Source organism: Protopterus annectens, chromosome 9.part0 (genome assembly GCF_019279795.1).
Source record: "Protopterus annectens isolate FY-2018-M chromosome 9.part0, PAN1.0, whole genome shotgun sequence".
Classification (NCBI taxonomy): domain Eukaryota; kingdom Metazoa; phylum Chordata; order Ceratodontiformes; family Protopteridae; genus Protopterus; species Protopterus annectens.
This window is the reverse complement of record NC_056743.1, coordinates 444,844,360-444,865,008: the sequence shown is the minus strand read 5'-3', so window position 1 is coordinate 444,865,008 and position 20,649 is coordinate 444,844,360. Positions and strand designations below refer to the sequence as shown.

Genomic DNA, 20,649 nt, shown 5'->3' with positions numbered 1-20,649 from the left:
GTAAGTAAACACAAATAAGTGTACAAACACATTTTTAAAAAAACAAAACACTTGCTTTCCATTTTTTTCTTTAACTATTTTTGGCCCCTGTCCCCATGTGACTGTCAAGTTCCTAACACCTACTGACCTATTCACACCTCTCATTCTCCAGTGTCTAAGGGCACTGTCACAGGTAGCCAAAAGCAGGAGACCAGATGCATAATTCAGTAGAGATTATGGCATTTACTGTTAATGCCTCACACTGTCGTCCACCAATTATGGTAAGTGTAATGGGGCACCACAGAACCTCAGAGCAGATGCATGCTGCTACACATACAGAATGCTCTGCTGCAATGCAATGTACTCCTTGGCTGTGCTCATGTCTCAATTACGCACAGACTCGAAGGGCAACCTCTAAATGGTGCACCTGAGTGGAACTTCTACTAAGCCTCTCTGCTGAGATGGGCAAGTTATCAGGGGCTGCTCATTTCCGTCTCTCCCTGGTCAGCTCCTCAAGGGCCTGTTTACTAGCTCAACCTGAATTACCTGAGGAGTACTCAGGGTCTGACTGGGTCTGCACCAGTGTTTGTGGGATTAAGCACCCCAAGCTGCATATGGAGAGGGAATGCAACTGCACTCTTAGAGGGATCACATCAACTAGATCTAACACCTCTAAATAAGGAATATTGAGTAATTACCAGAATGTCAGTCCACATAAAGTACAGCTGCATACACTTACCATAAATGTAGATGTTCGAGTGCATTCACTGTTGCAGTCATCATCTGTGGGTTATCCCTGCTGTGGTAGCCCTCTGCCGGCCCGAATACCAAAGTCAATGTTTTTCTGCGTTGCCTGCTGCCTGATGTCAGGACATCAGTGCTATAAAGGAAGGCAGCCGATGCCATTACATCAGTTTTCTTGCCCTAACCAGTCAGAAGCCCAAGGAACTATGGTAAAGAGGTCTTGATGGCTAAAAGCCACCGTAAGAAGCTTATGTCTCCCTAAGGAAAGAGGATATAAGGGGGAAGGAGGGAGGGAAACCAGAACTGCAACAGTGAATACACTCTAACATCTACATTTATGGCAAGTGTACACAACTGTACTATGTTCTTAGTGTTTCACTGTTGCAGTCATCACTTGTGGGAGGATTCCCAAAGCTAAGGAGAGGGGTGGTAGGATTAGTAAGAAACCTAGGCATGGGTCAGCATGTCCTGCAGAACTGCAGAGGCAATCCCTGCCCTAGCCTTAAGAGTAAAGAGGTAGGTGGTAATGCTTTGTGAAGGTACTGACAGAAATCCAGGTGGCAACTCCTCTGAGGAATGCTATGCAGTGAAGGCTGCCCTAGTGGAATGGGTACGAATAGACTTAGTGGGTGGTTTCCCATGTAATCTGTAGCAGAAATGGATACAGTGTGATATCCATTTGGAAATGGTTTGCTTGGAAATGGACTTCCCCTCTGTCCCTGGAGCAAAGCGGACAAGAAGTTGGTCTGTTTTCCTGAAGGGTTTAGTACGGTCCAGGTAGTATCTGAGCTGTCTGTGCACGTCTAGTGAGTGCAGAATTCTTTCCCCCATTTTGAGAGTTAGGAAAGAAGGTGGGTAGATGTATGGCCTGGTTGAGAGTCGCATTAAATACCACCTTGGGTATAAAAGGAGGGGGTTAGTCCTCAGGGAGACCCTGTCTGCATGGAAAATGATGAAGGGCTCAATGGCCATCAATGCCTGAAGTTCCGAAACCCTTCTGGCTGAGGTGATAGCTATTAGGAAAGCAGTCTTCCAGGAGAGGTATCTCAGTTCTGCTGAAGCAGCAAGTTCGGAAGGTGGGTAAGGTTAGTTTTTCTAAAACATAATTCAGGTTCCAGGCTGGCATGGGTGGGCTTCTGGGATGTCTGATATTAGAAGCCCCTCTGAGGAATTGTTTAATCAAAGGATGTGAGAAAAGGGGCTGATCTGTATCGAAATTAGCTGAAATGGCTGAGTCGTGGATTTTAATAGAAGAGAAGGTGAGGCCACTATTGAGCAACACTGCTAGGTAGTCCAGGATAAGAGGGATGGAAGGTTGTGAGGAATTTCCCCCGCTGGACTGGCTCCAGGAGCAGAATCTTTTCCATTTCCCTGTATAATATTTTCTGGTGCTGGGTCTTCTGGCCTCTGTGATAATGTCTAGGACCTGTTTGCTTAACAGGGGCCCCCTGTTTGCCTTTAGAGTATTAGCCATGCTGACAGTTTGAGAGTCTGCAAGTCTGGGTGCAGCATCCCCCCCCCCACACCTGAGTCAAGAGGTCTGAGATCAGGGGAAGCTGCCTGGGAGTCAGTAATGTCAGGCTGTGCAGTAAGGGGTACCAATGCTGTCTGGGCCAATCTGGGGGAATGAAGAGGACGGCCTTTGGTCTCTCCTCCCTTATCTTGATCAGTACTTTGGGAATAATAGGCAGAAGATGGAAAGCGTACACAAAGAAAGAGTTCCAGGGGGAGGTCAAAGCCATCCACCTTCCACACTAGGTGGTGATACTCCCTAGTGCAGAATTTTTTTCAGCTTGTGGTTGAGGTGCGAAGCAAAGAGATCCACCTCTGGAGTTCCCCACTCCTGAGTGACTTGCAAAAAGATTTTTTCTGTGGAGCTGCCATTCGTGGGAGTCCAGTAAGTTTCTGCTTAAGTAGTCTGCCAGGGTGTTGTTGATCCCTGGTAGGTATTGGGGGGGGTGGGGTCTATATTAGAACATCGAAGTTTCAAAACGTTGAATGTTCTAATATCGAACCCTATTCAGCAAAAGCTGAAAACATTGAACATACAGAACAGCTAATTTTTTCCTAGGGAAAAAAAATTGCTGTTCCAAAACACATACACACAACACAAGCACACCAAACAAACAGCAATCCACACACATACACCTAAGATCTTACACCTAACCCTACACTAAACTATACAAACACCACTAACTATCCACTTACCTTAACCCAAACCCTAACATCCGTCACTATCGCACACTCGCCTCACCCGCGCCCTAACCCTAAATCACCTAACCCTCACATCCACACAATCGCACACATACCTAACCCGCACTCAATCGCACACTTACCTGAACCCGACCCATAACTTTCCACCACAGAGCTGAAAATACTGAAGTAACAAAGGGACAACCGAATTCTTTCCCTAGGAAAAAATTTGGTTTTCTGTTGCTTCGATATTTTCAGCTTTCGCTGAATAGGGTTCGATATTAGAACATTCGAAGTTTTGAAACTTCGACGTTCTAATATAGACCTAGTATTGGGCTATTAGGTGTAATCCCAGGGAGGAGGCTGTCAGCCAAAGATTCATGGCTAGCCTGCACAGAGGGTAAGATTGGGTCCCTCCCTGTTTGTTGCTGTACCACATTACTGTGGTGTTGTCTGTTTTGATTTTGATAAGGAGAACCCCTGGCCTGAGATAGGGTTTGAAGGATGTCAGCACCTTTTGTACTGCCATCATTTCCTTCTGGTTGATGTGTAAGGGAAGGTGCTGGGCGTCCCAAAGACCTTGGGTGCACCTACCTGCTAGGTGAGCACCCCAAGCAATGTCTGAGGCAGTGGTGATGGTCTGCCCGGTTGGATGGAGGATGAAGGGAAGACTCTTGTTCTTGGCACAGACCCCTGCCCAGCAGAAAAACTTGGCCCTAATACAGGGGATCAGAGGGAAAGAGGTCTCTAGAGAGAGAGTGCTGACACCAAAGGTTCTTTAGATAGCACTGAAGTTTTCTTATGTGAAGCCTGGCCAGAGGAATTAGGAGGAAGCAAGATGCCATGTACCCCAAGGCTTGCAGGAACTTCCTCGCAGTGAGGTGACTTCTGGAAGCCAGCTGGGTAAAGTAGAGAGGCAGGAAGCTCTGCTTTTTCCTGGGGAATAGGAAGGCCATTTGGGATGCTGTGTCCAGCAGTACTCCCAAGAAAATGATCTTCCTGGAGGGTGTTTGCTTAGGAGGGTTTTGACAAAGAGGTTCTGGAGCAGCTTTTCTTTGCACCCTGCCTGAATGAGGCAGTCGTCCAGATAAGGGTAAATATGTATATTTCTCTGTCTGCAAAATACTATGCTCAGGGCTAAGCATTTGGTGAATACTCTGGGAGCAGAAGATAAGCCAAAGGGTAGCACAGAGAACTGAAAGTGTTGTCAGCCTGCTCTGAAGTGCAGGAATTTCCTGCAGGATTCCCTTATGGGGATGTGGAGGTAGGCATCTTTTAGGTCTATGGTCACTAACCAGGCATGTTTTGTCAGCAGAGGCAGCAGCTGCTGCAAAGTTAGCATTTTGAATTTGGGGACCACCAAGGAGGTGTTCAGAATGGATAGATCCAGGATGGGGTGCCAAGTGACCTCTTTTCTAGGAACAAGGAATAGTCTGGAATAAAAGCCTTTGCCTGTTTGATCTAAGCGGGCAGGTTCTACTGCCCCTCGGGATATGAGAGTTTGGACTTGTTTTAATGCCTCTTCCCACTGATTTGGAGGTAAGTCTGGATACCCTCTTGGAATTGGGAGTTCATTAAAAGAGAATTTGTATCCCTGAAAAATTATCTTTAAGACCCATTGGTCTTTTGTAACAGAAAGCCAATTTTCTTTGCAGAGGGAGAGCCTTCCTCCTAGCTTTTGGTGAGTGAAAGGAGGGCAGAGGGGGAGAGGGAGTCAATGAGAGTTTTTGCCATACAGGGATGACTTAGAACTCCCTGCCTTTGGGGCAGAAGTGGTCCACTGTTTGGTTCTCTGCTGTACCTGGGATAGGGGCCTGGGTGGTCTGTCCCTATGGGGCTTACTTTGCCCCTGTTTGCTAGGTGCAGGAAAGGACCAGTACTAAGAGGGAAAATTCCTGCTGAACCTAGGAGGTTGTACCTGAAAGAAATCTTACTGTTTGCATAGATTTTGCTTTGTCTTCCATCTTTTTAAGCGGTCCTTATCCAAGGGTGCATCAATTAATTTAGACTTGACATGATCAGGGAGAGGTTGTTCCTTCAACCATGCATGTCTCCTAATGACAGATCCTGACACTGCTGCCCTGCTTGAGGCTTCTAAGGTGTCATATCCACATTGTAATGAGTGTTTAGCCACTTGACAAGTAGAATGCAGTAAATCTGCTAACTCTTTCGAACTGGCACAGTCAGGAAAGGTTGAAATATTTTGCTTTAATAGTTCCAAAGTGTTTGTTGATTAACATATGGAAATGAGAGTTGAGTGCTCTGACTGCTAAGGTTGCAGAGGTGTATACGTTTTTATCCCATCTAGTCCAGAGCTCTGGAATCCTTGTCAGAAGGAATAAGATTCTTAGCAGAACCAGCCTTAGCTCCTTTAGGTCCCTGTGTAATGACCTCCAGGTCTGCAGCAAGATTTCTGTACAGGTATTTGTGAGAATCTAGTACTCTGTAATACCTGTCAGGTTTACTGGGAGCAGGTGGGAGGGCGTCAGGGGCTAAGCTGGATTCACGGAAAACATCATCCACCACCTCTAAGCTAGGGGGGATGGCCAATGATCTGTACTAAGGCAGGTCTAGAAACTCTCTTAGTCTTTTCTTAGACTGTGGGAAGTCCTGGGATTCCCAGTGGAAATGTTCCCTGAGGGTGTGAAGGGTTGCCCCAAAGGAAAGGTGTTCTGGTGGGGAGGCTGAAGGAATGGATTTCTCTGCATCTGAATCCTCATAAGCAGTCAGAGGTTGTTGTTCCTTTTCAAAATCTGAATAATCATATTCCTGGGTTGGGAGGGTGGCCTAATGGTTAAAGTGTTTGCCTTACAAACACAAGGTGCAGGGTTTGAATCTCACAAGGGATAATTGGCTAGGCTTAAAAATGGCTCGCAAGGGCAGTTAGCCTAGTACTAATCTATGAACCTCCAAATCCTGTTCTGTTAGTATTTCAGGAGAAGGGTGTCTTTTCCTTTTAGAAGTTGTGGCCTGACTGCCCCTGATAAGGGAGATATGGTCATCCGCTGTTTTAAGCATTTGGGCTTGGGGTGGTGGAGCAGGAGTAACATGGTGGCTAGAGGTAGATTTTCTAGGAGTGCCCTGGCTTCTAGGCCTGAGAGTATGCATTGGTCTTAGAGAAATGGTAGTCAGATGAGAAGACATCTTTTTTTGTCTAGATTCGGTAGTGCGAAAGGCATCCTCAGAAGCCAGTGCCTGCGTCACAGCTCCAGACCCAACCGAGGCAGAAATAACTAAAGGCTCGGAAGATGGAGATTTCTGTGGCATACCGGACTCCGAAAGGGTCTCGGGAGAGGCCTGCGTAGATATCATATTGGGCATCAGGGGCTGCAACAGCGCCTCACTGAATTCCAGAGATCTGATGACCTGCTTAGCGATAGAGTTATCAGAAGGCTTAGCCTTGTGTGGTCTGTCTCTATCTTTATCTCTACGTTTTTTCAGAATGTCTATGGATTGTTGGCTGACAGATGCCATTTCTGAATGCAAAGATGGAAGATGAAAATGCCTGTTTACAATAAGAGCTCTACAATGAATGATTCTCCCATTAAAAAGGGCACAGAACCGGCAATGGGGGACGTCTTGGTCTGGGCCTAAACAAGTGATGCAGTATGAACGGAAGTCTCGGTGTTGGGATCTGCTTTCCACAGGCAAGACAATTAACTTTTTCAGACATTGGTTAGTGGAAGAAAAAAGGATCCCCAACGGGGTACTTAGCTTTAGATGTTTTCAGCTGTAATTCAAACTCTGGTAGCGACAGACCGGCACACTTGTGAACTGCTTCTGCTACAGGCCCCAATGGCAAGAAAGACTGATGTAATGGCTGCCTTGCTTTATTGCACTGATGAACTGACATCAGTCAACAAGGGACAGTGGCTGATGCAGAAAAACATTGACTCTGGTATTCGGGCCAGGCGAGGGCTACCACAGCAGGGATAACTCACAGGTGATGACAGCAACAGTGAAACCTGAATAGATTCGATAAACGGCAACAAGCATTGCTAAACCTCAGTCTGGCTCTACAAAAGGTGACATGTAAGATATGATGCTCACCGCTGAAGACCACCTTGACAAAATAATGTGCTTGCCTGTACTTGTACACAAGTCATATAAAAAGATTGTAGGACTGGTATTAAGGTAACTCAGGTGAGCAATGAAAAGTGGGACAGAGGAAAAACCACCACAAAACACATTTACAAAATACACATATTCAAAACACTTCCACAACGTCTTACATAAGTGGTAGAAATGAAAAGCTTATCCAGCAAGGGTAGACAACATTTTTCTTCAGATAACATCACATTAAAATCCTGAAGCTACTAGTTTGGGGAAGGGGATGCCAATATAGAATACAACTCAGAGCGGCCTGTGAATGGACAACAGTGTTGTGAGCCTTTTAAGCATGCTACAAGGTTAATCTTATTACTGTGTTCAGCATTCAATGAAAAGTGCTTATCCAAGTACTGCTTACATTATTCTGTATCTTCCAAAATGCTCAGTCTTAGTTATGCATCAGTTTTTGTTTTCTAAAACAACAAGATGCAATCAAATCAGAGTTACCTAATGCTGATGGCAGAAGAAAAATTGGTAACAATATTTATAAGGCAGGAGCTATATAGGAAAGTTGTGCAGACAGTTCTTATATGCCAGTCAGATCTTGAAAAAGCTGCAGTCACAGCCTCAATGTGACCTGGCACAGCAATCTTCTTCTTCTTTCAGCTTTTCCCGGTTAGGGGTGGCCACAGTGGATCACCTGTCCGCTCATGACTGGCAGTGGAGTTTTACGGTGTCTTGTTGCCAGCCCAGCTCCAACCTTCCACAGAAGGCACACACATGCGCCCACTCACGCCTAGGGCCAATTTAGAGTATCCAATCCACCTACAGCATGACTTTGGGATGTGGGAGGAAACTGGAGCACCCGGAGGAAACCCACGCAACCACAGGGAGGATATGCAGACTCTGCACAGAAGACACCCCAGCCGAGGATCGAACTGGAGAACCACTTCCTGTGAGGCGGCAACTAACCGCTGCACCACCGCAGCTGCCCTGACCTGGCACAGCAACACAGCAAGGGTATTCTCAAACATTACATATCTAACTTAGTAAAAAAATCACGTTCGGATGTAGGCACTCCAGGATTTACCCATGGCTGGTGTTATGGTCATAACGTGAAACCCAAGTGACCAAACAAAGCCAGCTATGGCAAATCTGCGTTACTCACATGTCAAACCATGGTTTACTGACTGGCTCTGTGGAGTACAGGGATAAAGTCTGGACTACAACCCAGATCACTTAAAACTGATCAGCATCTCAGCTGCTGGAGGAGCTGGGCAGGGGGATGGAAGTCGGCGGTCAATGCCAGCTTGCCATCCACGGAGGGGTGAGACACTGAACTTGCTGCAATGCCAACACTACTGGAGAGAAAGGTAAACATTAAGCAGCATATGGCAGGTACATGTGCTTTGTACTGCCACACACAACCCTCATGGGACATGAATGAGAAAGCACTGCAAGCCCTCCTCACTTCTGCAAGTGCACATGTCAGCCACTGAGAGAGGGGTTACAGCCATAAATAAGAAAACCTTAATGGCTACCTGGATGGTGACCTCCCAAGAACAGGTCTCGACCTACCATGAAATAGATAGGTAAATCATTTGTAGGACTGATGGCTGGCAGGTAGTGGGTTATAAAATGAAACAGAAAAACACATTGTTTATTACTGGTATATACTGCAGATTTTTGAATTAACTTATTCTTATTTTTAATGTTAAGGTTTAGATTTTTTTCTTTATTCCTGTATTCTTCCTTTTTTTAAAGAAATGGACCAAACTTCCAATTTATGTAAACTGTTTTTTTCTGTATAGTAAAACAAATTTCACAGTACGTTCTTTTATACAACCCCCTTTATACAAATGCTTATTAAATCAATGTTTGTTATCTCTTTACTTGCCATTTTGTTATCGTTATATGCATTTGTTTTGTATTCACTGAGGTATTAAAATATTTCAGGGTAGTTGTCCTATTTTTTTAATTTTAAGAAACATTAAAAATATACATTCTGAAGTATTTTTGAAGTTTCTGGAGATGGAAAAACAACAATATATATGCATATACCTTTGCCAGTGGCTACACTTTCAGAGTACTTCTGCAGAATACAGTTTATGCCAGTTTGTAAGTTTAGTAATTTTGGATGCTAACTTAGGTTGCACATGTGATGTGGGGGCATCTGAAGTAAAATATTATTTAAGGTGATTTTTTTCTTTATGAATATATGAAGGCTGGGGATTTGTCATATATATATATATATATATATATATATATATATATATATATATATATATATATATATATATAAATGATTTTGTTAATTATGGCAGCTAGCAAGACAGAAAACGCGTTTATCTTTGTTCATTAGCTGCTGTGACTATTCAGGGAGATTTTCTTTTTGCAGAGTTATGTCTTGTACTGGATTTCTTGCAAAGGTATTTATCAGCCATCGTTACTTTTACTTTTGTTAATGGTTTAAATATTTGTTTTTACATTAGGATTTTGGGCAGCAAGTAGTTTTCACAAATGTAGGAATGTTTAGAATGTTCATTTTTTATGATTTATCAGTACATGTTGCAGGTGCATGCAGTTGAACAATATTCTATTTAAATCTCATGTTAGCTTTACTGAAAGTGTGTGTATACAAATTTTCTGTTTGGGTAATTAATTCCAATGATCTGCAGTTTAGGGCAGCTAACAGTTCTACCGGAGTGTCAAACATTTAATTATTAACAGCCACTCCAACTTGTGGGTGGCGCAGTACTGCAGTGGTTAGCATTGTTGCCTCACAGCAAGAGGTTCTCCAGTTCAATTCTCAGACAGGGTTGCCTTCAGTGCAGAGTCTGTATGTCCTCCCTGTGTTCGTGTGGGTTTAACTCCAAGTACTCCGGTTTCCTTCCACATTCCAAAGACATGCAGTAGATGGACTGGACACACTAAACTGGCCCTAGATGTGAGTGCGTTTGAGAGCATTTGGTACACCCTCTGAGAAGGCTTGGGCTAGCAACCCGATCCAGTAAAACCTGTAACTGTTGCAGAAACGAGTGCTGAAGAGTGCTCATTGCCCAATGTGGTGAAAGGCACAGTGTTGACACGAGAGAGACTCCAGCCTGTATTGCCCAACTGGCATTTACATTCCTGAACAATCATAGGATCATAGGAGATTACTAGACTATCAACCGGGACGCCATTTTAAGCCTAGCTGTTTCAACCCAATTTAATACAGTAGAAGTACTAGTCAATACTCAATATTGCACTTAATGATGACTGCCCATGTCCAGGAAGGTTGTGGGCACTACCCCAGTAAGAATTTACGGTGCCCTATCCACTCATCCAGGTTCCTCTTCAACAGCGTCACTGACGTGCTCTGTTTCACATGAACTGGTAGCCTGTTCCAAATATGTGGCAGTGCTGAGAGATACACCTGCCCCTCCAGCATGTCTTATTTAAGTTGCAGGCCATACTTAAGTCCCGGGAACAGGTAGCCCTACACCCATTTGACTTACGGATATGTAATAAGTTCATTAGGCTTGGCTCTTGGGTTGCTCTGTATGCCAGGCATAAGTCTCCCCTAAGAAGTCTATACGACACAGAGTATAGTGACAAGGATTTTAGTTACTCTAATAATGCACCAGCTGGAGGCTCTTGATCATCTTTGTTAGAAACCTCTGAGGTCTCTCTAATTGCTGTAGATGCTTAGTACAGTACATACCAAATAGGGCGTTCTACTCAATTTGGTATGTGCCATACTAAACATCTACAGCAATTAGAGAGACCTTAGATGCATTGTGTAACTTTCTATACATGCTGAAACAGCCCAGTAATTATGGGAACCCCAAATTTACAGCTGACAACTGCTTGATGTTACGTAATTTACAGGAATGGACAACATGTTGGTTAGACAAACAGTGACTAAGCAGGTATACTTCTGTCCTACCACTCCAAAAGGAGAGATGAAGGGGGCAGAACAAAGCTGAGCATCACCCAAATCACATCACAAAACAAACATTTAACAATGCAGCCAGGACTGACATGAACGTTCATGGGGGACTGAATCTGAATGCACTGCTCTGCACCCCTTTCTGTTTGCAAGGCTCAGGCTAAGACCTGCAAACACATTTACCCTGTTTCATCAGACTGTGTATGGCATAAGAATATCCAAAGTGCAGACTGAAAAAATTGCAACAGTTCAGTTTAAACAAGCACATAAGGGGGTGGAAGACACAACATTACCAGGAAAAGTAGAGGAGTCGCAGATGTAATGAATAGCAAAAACATACAGTCAGAGTAAGGATCATGACAGGTATAGAACATCAGATTCACAATTATCCAAATTACTTTATCTGATGGACAAAATACCACAAAAAACGTTGAAAACCTTTTCAATAAGCAACATTTTAAGCTTTTTTGCAGAGGGGTAAGCCCCCACACCCATCTCCTGTACTGGGCAGACACCTCCTTATATAAGCCAACCCCATGGTTGTCCATCAGTCAAGAAATGGCAACACCATATGTTAGCTGAATGTGGAATAAATCTGCCACATTGTTTTCAGTTGGGTAAACAGGATTGGAATATCTGCACGCTCCCGAACATTCTATTCTGCAGACATCAAGATTCATGCTTAACTTGTGGATGAAGCCAGAACTATGAGTGAAATTTTCTCAAAGGCATCAAACTACAGGTGTTTAGAGATGATTAAAGGATTAAAATGACCATTAATGCTTGCAATCCTGAATGAAGTAAGAAGGCACCAAGGAATGGAAGGATGAAATCCTGACTGCTTGTCATGACTCTGAACATGAACAGGCATGTTCCCTGGACAAGTCCTCTACAGTGAATTAAGTACAGTAACTAAGAAAGGTGAAGCCAAACCTTCTGCTGATGCAAGAACCTCAGAAGAGAACACACACATGCCACATCAAGTCTAATGTTCTGCCAACTACAGAGCACCAGTAGTGGGAACTAGATCTACACAGTATTACCTTCAGAAGCAAGGGACTTACCCACAGCTGTTCTTAGCTGTCTATGGCATGGAAAGGAAGGTGACATTCCATTAGTTAGAGAAGCAAAAAACCCCCTCTTCTTCCCTGTATCTCTAATTGTACCGAGTTGAAATCAGACAAAAGTTTGGTCTCTCTCTTAGGGTGTGCATACCAAGCGGTGGTATATGATAGGGTGTGCATGTGCATGACTAATTTTTGTGAGGTGTAAATACACAACAGTGGTCTCACAAGGTTTGTATACCTAGCAGTCGTATATGATAGGATGCACATGTATATCACTGTTTTTGTTTTGGGGTGTAAACCCATAATGGTGGTCTCAAAGGGTTTGCATACCTAGCAGTTGTACATGATAGGGTGCCCATGTGCATCACTAGTTTTTCTGGTGAATACACACACAGCAGTGGTCTCACAGGATTTGCATACTTAGCAGTGGTATATGACAGGGTGCACATGTGCATCATTAGTTGTGGGGTATAAACACACAGCAGTAGTCTCTCTTAGGGTGTACATACCAAGCAGTGTTATATGATAGGGAACACATCAGCATGACTAGTTTTTGTGGGGTGTAAACACATAGCAGTGGTCTCTCTTAGGGTGTGCATACCAAGCAGTGCTATATGATAGGGAACACATGAGCATGACTAGTTTTTGTGGGGTGTAAACACATAGCAGTGGTCTCTCTTAGGGTGTGCATACCAAGCAGTGGTATACGATAGGGAACACATGAGCATGACTAGTTTTTGTGGGGTGTAAACACATAGCAGTGGTCTCTCTTAGGGTGTGCATACCAAGCAGTGGTATACGATAGGGAACACATGAGCATGACTAGTTTTTGTGGGGTGTAAACACATAGCAGTGGTCTCTCTTAGGGTGTACATACCAAGCAGTGGTATGTGATAGGGTGCAGGTGTGCATAACTAGTTTTTGTGGGGTGTAAACACACAGCAGTGGTTTTTCATATGGTGTGCTACCAAGCAGGGTGTGAGGTCTCTACCAACTTAATTCCTAAAGATGATATGATAGATCTGTTCTCACTTTATATAATGACACTACCTATGATGGCAGTCCATAAACTGTTTGTGTGAAGGGGAGCAAAGGGGGATTCCAAGGAACTGGGCTAGGATTAAATGGCACATGACTACACTATGCTGCTGGGATTAAATGGCACAACTATGCTCCTGGGATCCTGGGATTAAATGGCACATACATGACTGCACTATGCTGGAACTGTCTCGGGAAATACAGAACTACTTACATACGATGACATGTTTCCAAAAGCTGAATATGGACATCTGTGGTACTGTCAACAAGTACAGTCTGCCCTGGTTAGTCAACCAGTGGATGGAGGCCTACATAAGAGTAGGTAACATTACACTAACAATAAACAGGTTTAAATCTATGAAGTCACTGGTAATTTTGTAACAGTACAAAGAGTATAGCTAAATGAAAAAGTTGCTCTTTAATATCTAGAATTTAAGCAAAGGCTACCACCCTGACATCCCAAAAGATAAATGGCTACAAAGCAAGCCTGATATTTCATGTGGATATGTTCAAATACAGAAGGTATGCAAGATGAGGTCTGTCAATATGCAATGCAAAGCTGGTACTTACCATTAAGCTATGATCTAACTCACTGACAGTATCCTGCATTGTAGTTTCCAGCTTGCTACACAGACTCAGAGCTTCCTGGACTTCCAAAAGTGACTCATTACTAAAAGAAAAAAGAACAAGAAATGTTGAAAACAGCTTTAAAAGGCAGGGAAAATAATATATTTAGAAATAATCCAACATCCCATAAATAAAAATAGCACAGACATGGAATTTCTGACCTTTTTAAGTTATCATTTAGGTGGGTACTGGATCCATAGCTACTTGGACTTAGTGGGGGACCACCTCTGTCTGGAACAATGTATGCCCAGCACCTTTGGGTATGCCCTATAATACACTCAACATCAGCAAAAGCTCCTTTATCATAGATGGGAATTAACAGGTGATGTCTGCCCATCCCAACAAAGTTCCAGACGTTTAGACATCCCCAAAGTTTTTTTTTTGCCATCATACATAGAGGACAGCAGTAAGACAGTTGGTACTAAAGGGAAGAATGCCCATACTATATTCAGTTATCTGTGCAAAGGAAGAAGATGTCTCTGTAAGTGTGTCTGTTACTTTTGGTTTCCAGTAGGGATTATGGGACATGCCTGACAGAAGAGTATCCCTGGGGTTTAGGGAAAGAGAGGGTTAGATGAAGGGAGTCTATACAGGAGCACTGAATGCTGTATTCAAACATTTACTGTTACAGTGAGCTCATCACACAACTTTACAATGGTAATCCTAGAAATCAATAGTGCAGTATAATTACTCATAGGTGGGAACAGTTCTAAAGCACTACAAATCTTGATCAGAGGCCTACAGAATGGAAAATAACATGCCCTGCAAGACTTCATTGTCAAATCCTCACAACGCATCCTAACCGTAACCCTCTCCTAACCCCTACGCCTTAATTAAAAAAAAATTCTGTAACATTATCACAAAAAAAAATCATGTTAGACCACGCAGGCACCAAAACATACGTAAATAAACAAATACATACACCACTAAAACTATCCCTTTACCCTAACCTTAAAACACACACAATTGCACATACAATTAATACTGTAATACTGTAAAGTGCAATAATACAAACTGTGCAATAATACAGTCTATTCATAGATATGCTGCTACTGTTTCAATTTTACTTGGACAATATTACCTTTACATTCTTCCTCGTCTCCTGTTCTGGGATGGGTGTGGGTCACTGCTGTCCTACTTTACTTACAAATTGCTACTTATTAAAATTCTACTGTGATATTTTATTAATTTTTCTCTGTCTGTTTCTTGCATTGAGAATGAAGCATTGTAATTTCGTTCAGCTACACTGCTATGTAGTTCTGAATGACAATAAAGTTTTCTTTGACTTTGATACACTAAATCTATTCCCTTTGCTAACCCTTACTCTAACCCTAACATGTAAACATTTTCACACACAGACACACACCTCCATAATACACATCCCACCTACCTGTTATGACAAATACACATCTGATAAAATGGCCATTTGACAAACTGGATCTTCGAACAAACAACCCTGTTCTCAGTGTTTTAAAAGCTACACTGAAAACAAAACCATTCAGGTATATTGCAATAATTGTATTCTGAGAAAATTACCCTGAACAGTGCAGCACATGAGAAGTCAGTTCAACCGTTACAGATGTTCTTCGTGTTTCACTGTTGCAGTCATCACATTTGGGTTATCCCTGCCAGGGTAGCCCTCGGCCAGCCCAAATACCAAAGATGTAGTATTTCTGCGTCAGTTGCTTCAGGACTGACGTTAGGTTGTCAGTACTGTAAAGTAAGGCAGCCGACACCAATACATCAGTCTTTCTTGCTGTGGAGCCCGAAGCAGATTGAACAAGTGCCTGTTGGCTGCTACCTGAATTTTGTCTACCGAATTGAAATTGAAGTCATCTAAAGCTAAGTACCCCGTTGGGGATCCTTTTTTTCTTGCATTAACTGATGTCAGAAAAAGTTAATAATTGTCTCGCCTGTGGAAAGCAAATACCACACCGAGACTTCCATTCTTACTGCGTCACTTGTTTAGTCCCAGACCACAACGTCGCTTCTGTGCTTTGTTCAACGCCAGAACTATCCATCGTCGGGCCCTTATTGTAGCTGGATATTTTCTCTTACAGTCTTCGAATTCCGATAGGGCTTCGGTAAGCCATCCGACAGCAGATCGTCCAAAAAAAGGTAAAAATAAAGACAGAGACAGACCGCACAGGTACAAACCTACCAACGGAGTTTCAGTTAAGCTAGTCATCAGTTCTCCGGTCCTCAGTGAGGCACTTTCGCGGCCGCTACCAAGACCCTTTTGGAGTCTGGTATGCCACAAAACTCTTCTTCGGCTAAGGATCCTGTGGTTGTCTCTATCTTGGACGGGTCTGGAACTGCTGAGCAGGCACCGGCTTCCGACAAAGTTCTTCGCACTACCGATTCTCGACACAAACAGACGTCTTCTTTCGTGACTACCGTTCTTTCAAAAACAACCTCATTTCTAAGGACCAGGGTACGAACCTCACCCAGAAACTGATGACCCATTCGCAGGTGCCTGCTTCCTTGCCTCAGTCTCAAATGCTTAACATGGCGGAAGACCTTATCATGCTGATCAGGGGAAGCTGAGCTACCCATTCCAAAAGTAAGAGAGATCTGTCCCCTGTAGTTTTGTCTAACAAGTGTCAGATGACTCTGATGCATCTGAACTCTACTTATGAGGATTCTGATGCACAGGATTCCATTCCTTCAGCCTCTCCCTCAGAGGATTTTTCCTTTGGGAAAACCCTGCATACCTTAAGGGAGCATTTCCAATGGGAGAGTCAAGAGTAACCTCAGTCTAAAAAGAGACTCAGGGATTTCCTAGATCTTCCACAGCACAGACTCTTGGCCATCCCCCCAGTCCTGGATGTTGTGGAGGATTTTTTTCCTGGAATCCAGCTTGACTCCTGACACCCTCCCTCCTACACCCAGAAAACCAGAAAGGTACTATAGAGTCCCTGACTCTCATAAATTTCTTGTTAAAAACCCTACTGCTGACCCTGAGGTAATTTCTCAAGGGCCTAAAGGGATTTAAGCAACCTCTGCTAAGAATCCCACCCCTTCAGATAGGGATTCCCAAGCACTAGACAGATAGGGTAAATAAATATATACCTCAGCTACTCTTGCTATCAGGGCAATAAACTGTCAGTCCCATATGCTGAAATTTCAGCAACATACCCTGGAACTCCTTAAACAAAAAATGTCTTCCTTCTGCTTGGGCAGAATCTAAAGAATTACAAGAGTTAATGCATTCTGCAAGTTAAGTAACTAAGCACACCTTGCACTGTGGTTTTGATGCCCTAGAAGCTTCTTGCAGGGCAGCAGTCACTGGATCTGTCATTAGAAGCCATGCATTGCTCAAGGAACAGCCCCTGCCAGACCATGTAAAATCTAAATTGCTGGACGCCCCCTTGCACAAAGATAACTTATTTGACACTAAGGCAGAAGAGGTCTTAAAAAAGATGGAAGAAAAAGCAAAATCTATGCAAACAGTTTAGGATTTCTTGCAGGTCCAGCCACCCAGGTTCAGCAGGCATAATCCCATGAAACACTGGTCCTTTCCTGCTCCCACTAAGCCAGTCCAGCCTATGCCCCCGGGGAACCAGACCCCCCTGACAGCAGCCACAGGGAATGCAGAGATCTAAGCAGTGGACTACCTCCACTTCAAAACCAGGGAGTTCTAAGCCACCCCCTTATGATAAGAACTCACAATGACTTACCTCTCCCACTCCCTCTGCCCACCTTCACTTACCCCTAGGAGGAAAACTCTCCTTTCATGCAAGCACCTGGACCACCATTACCAATGACCACTGGGTTCTGAACATAGTGCCTCAGGGATACATATTTTTCTTCCACACCCTTCCAACTCCAAAAGAATTCCCAGACCTACCACCAAACCAGTGGGCAGAGGCTCAAAAGCAAATCCTTTCCCTGCTCTCTATGAGGACAGTAGAACATGTTCCTGCAGAACAGATAGGTGAAGGCTTCTACTCCACACTTTTTCTACTCATGCCACATGCCAGACTGCATATGAGGAAACTTCAATGGTACCTAAAAAGCTTTTGGTGTCAACACTCTCAAGACCTGGAAACTCTTCTACCTATAATTCCTTGCCTCAGAAAAGATTTTCTTTGGTAGGCAACAGCATGCTCCCACAACAAGGGACTGCCTTTCCCACCCCCCTGCCACCCAGACCCTCACCACAGATGCATCAGACTATGCTTGTGGTGCACACCTGGATAGCAGGTGCATACAGGGCCAATGGAGCCCGCAGCAAATCCCTCTGCACATCAACCAAAAAGAGATGATGGCTGTCCAGCACGCCTTGATAGCTTTCAAACTCCTTCTCTCTCCATGGGCTCTCCTGATCAAAACAGACACCACTGTGATGTGGTATATCAACAAGCATGGAGGAACTCACTCCTACCCTCCATGCAGGCTGGCCATGACCCTTTGTCACACAGCCTCTGCCATGCAACTACACCTGTTAGCGCAATTCCTACCAGGCTCTCTCAACTCTCTGGCAGACCAATTAAGCAGAAATCTTCTGGACCCACACAAGTGGCAGCTCAACAGAAAAACCCTCACCCTAATAAATCAGAATTGGGGCACCCTGAAGGTCAACCTCTTTGCCTCCCACACCAACCATCAGCTCAGCAAATTCTGCACCAGGGAGCATCACTGCATGGCTTGGAAATTGGATGCCCTGTCCTTCCCCTGAGTCAATCTATCGGTCTATGCCTTTCCTCCACAAACTCTCATCCCCAGGGTACTGCAAAAAAATACAGGAGGAAAAAACAAGGACCATTCTTCTTATAGCTCTGGACTGGCCTCAGCAGCACTGGTATTCCTTGCAGCGCAGCCTATCCCTACTGTCCCCATGTCATCTTCCTCAGATTCCAAATCTCCTGACCCAGAGGGAAGGGGAATTCATTCAATCCCAATTACAGACACTCAATCTAGCAGCTTGGCTTATTCCCTAACCCCGAACCTTTCTGCCAACCTCAGTAAACAGGTTCAAGATGTTATCCCCGAGGCCAGACGCCCTAGCACCAGAAAGTCTTATGGTGGCAAATGGAAAAGGTTCTATACCTGGATCCAGGCTAAGGGAGCCAATACGGCACAGCCCTCCCTCCCTCTCATCCCAGATTACTTAGCTGACCTACTACACCGTGGCCTCTCTTTCTCCTCTATAGAAATTTCTGCTTCTGCTATTTCTGCTCATTTTCCCACTGAGCAGCCCCTTTTCTCGCACACTTTAATCAAACAGTTCTTAAGAGGGGCTAGCAACATGAGGCCACCCAGAAGGGCACCAACACCAGCTTGGGACCTTAACTTTGTATTGGAAAAACTCACCCTGCCACCTTTCGAACCAGCTCCTTTGGCAGAGCTAAAATTTCTCTCCTGGAAAACAGCATTCCTTCTGGCCATCACGTCAACCAGAAGAGTCTCTGAGTTGCAAGCGCTCATGGCTGTGGAACCCTTCATCATCTTCTGTGCTGACAGGGTATCCCTCAGAACTACCCCATCCTTCATGCCCAAGATGGTGTGCAGTTTGGCTCTCAACCAATCCATTCTTTTGCCCACCCTTTTTCCTAATCCCCAGGACAAGGGGGAAAGGATTCTGCACTTTCTAGATGTGCACAGACAGCTCAGATTCTATCTAGACAGGACTAAATCTTTCAAAAAGTCTGATCAATTACTGGTTAGCTTTGCTACAGGGGCAGAAGGCAAAGCCATCTCCAAACAAACCATTTCCAAATGGATAGCACACTGCATCCATTTCTGCTACAAACAGCATGGAAAGCCTCCCCCCAAGGGGGTCAGGACACACCCCACCAGAGCAGCCTCCACCTCTGCAGCTTTCCTCAGAGAAGTCCTCACCAGGGACATCCTGGAGCCTGCCATCTGGACATCTGTTCACACCTTTACCAAGCGTTACCATCTGCCCCTCTTCTCCAAATCCAGGGCAAGATTTGCCTCTGCAGTCTTGCAGGGCATCCTAGCCAACCCCTAGTTTCTTTGACTGCCTCCACCCATTTCCTCAGCTTTGGGAATCAACCCAAATGTGATGACTGCAACAGTGAAACACAAAGAACATAGTACAGTTGTGTACACCTACCATAAGTGTAGATGTTCTAGTGTATTCACTGTTGCAGTCCTGGTTTCCCTCCCTCCATCCCCCTTCTCTTTCCTTACAAGGGACATACTGGTGTTTACTTTCTATTGGTGGGGTTCTTCCACCAGAACCTGGCTCCCTACGTGGGGGCTCCTAACAGGTTAGGGCAAGAAAAACTGATGTAATGGAGTTGGCTGCCTTATTTTATACTACTGACGACCTGACATCAGTCCTGAAGTGACAGCAACTGACGCAGAAATACTACATCTCTGGTATTCGGGCCGGCCGAGGGCTACCCTGGCAGGGATAACCCAAATGTGATGACTGTAACAGTGCAGTACACTCGAACATCTACATTTATGGTAAGTGTATACAACTGTACTTTCTCTGTATTCACTAATGACTTAACTATGTTAAGTAGAGGTAAATCATAAGTTATATATGCAGACAAATTATTAATCCTAGACTCTAACAAAACCCATCTGCACTGCACCAGACCTTGCAAGCCAGTTTTACTACTATCTGTAACTAAAGCTCTACTAACAGGCTGATCAATCCTACCAAACTTAATGTTATGTTATTTATTCTGTACTTCCTAAAAGCTAGCAAGGCTCTTTCCAGTTATATTAAAGGATAACTATGAAACTCATACTAAGTGTCATAAATTAAAAATATTTTGGTGTTATACTTGTCCTGTCCTTCTTCATTCACATTGCAGTATGATAGCAAAATGCTTTCATAACTGAAACTTTGTTACAGAATAGCCTCTCAAACAGTCACCAAGTCCACCCCGCTCTACTGCTAGAAATGTTGAAATGTCCTTGTTTCCAAGACTGAGTACACTTTTCCCCTCTTGTCATTCTACTCCAGCACTAATAAAAGATCCAACTAGCAGACAACAAAATATGTCAACTTATTTTATAGCTGACAACTGAATT

General features: G+C 44.0%; 1 protein-coding gene across 2 annotated transcripts in view; it reads right to left on the bottom strand.

Annotated features, from left to right (window-relative positions):
• Nucleotides 1–20,649, bottom strand: part of IKBKB (inhibitor of nuclear factor kappa B kinase subunit beta) — a 1,482,168-nt gene that overhangs the window by 15,572 nt on the left and 1,445,947 nt on the right. For both annotated transcript variants that reach the window (XM_044082985.1, XM_044082984.1), the window contains one exon: nucleotides 13,576–13,675. In XM_044082985.1, the coding sequence (XP_043938920.1) occupies nucleotides 13,576–13,675 (100 nt within the window). The remainder of the gene's footprint in view (nucleotides 1–13,575; nucleotides 13,676–20,649) is intronic.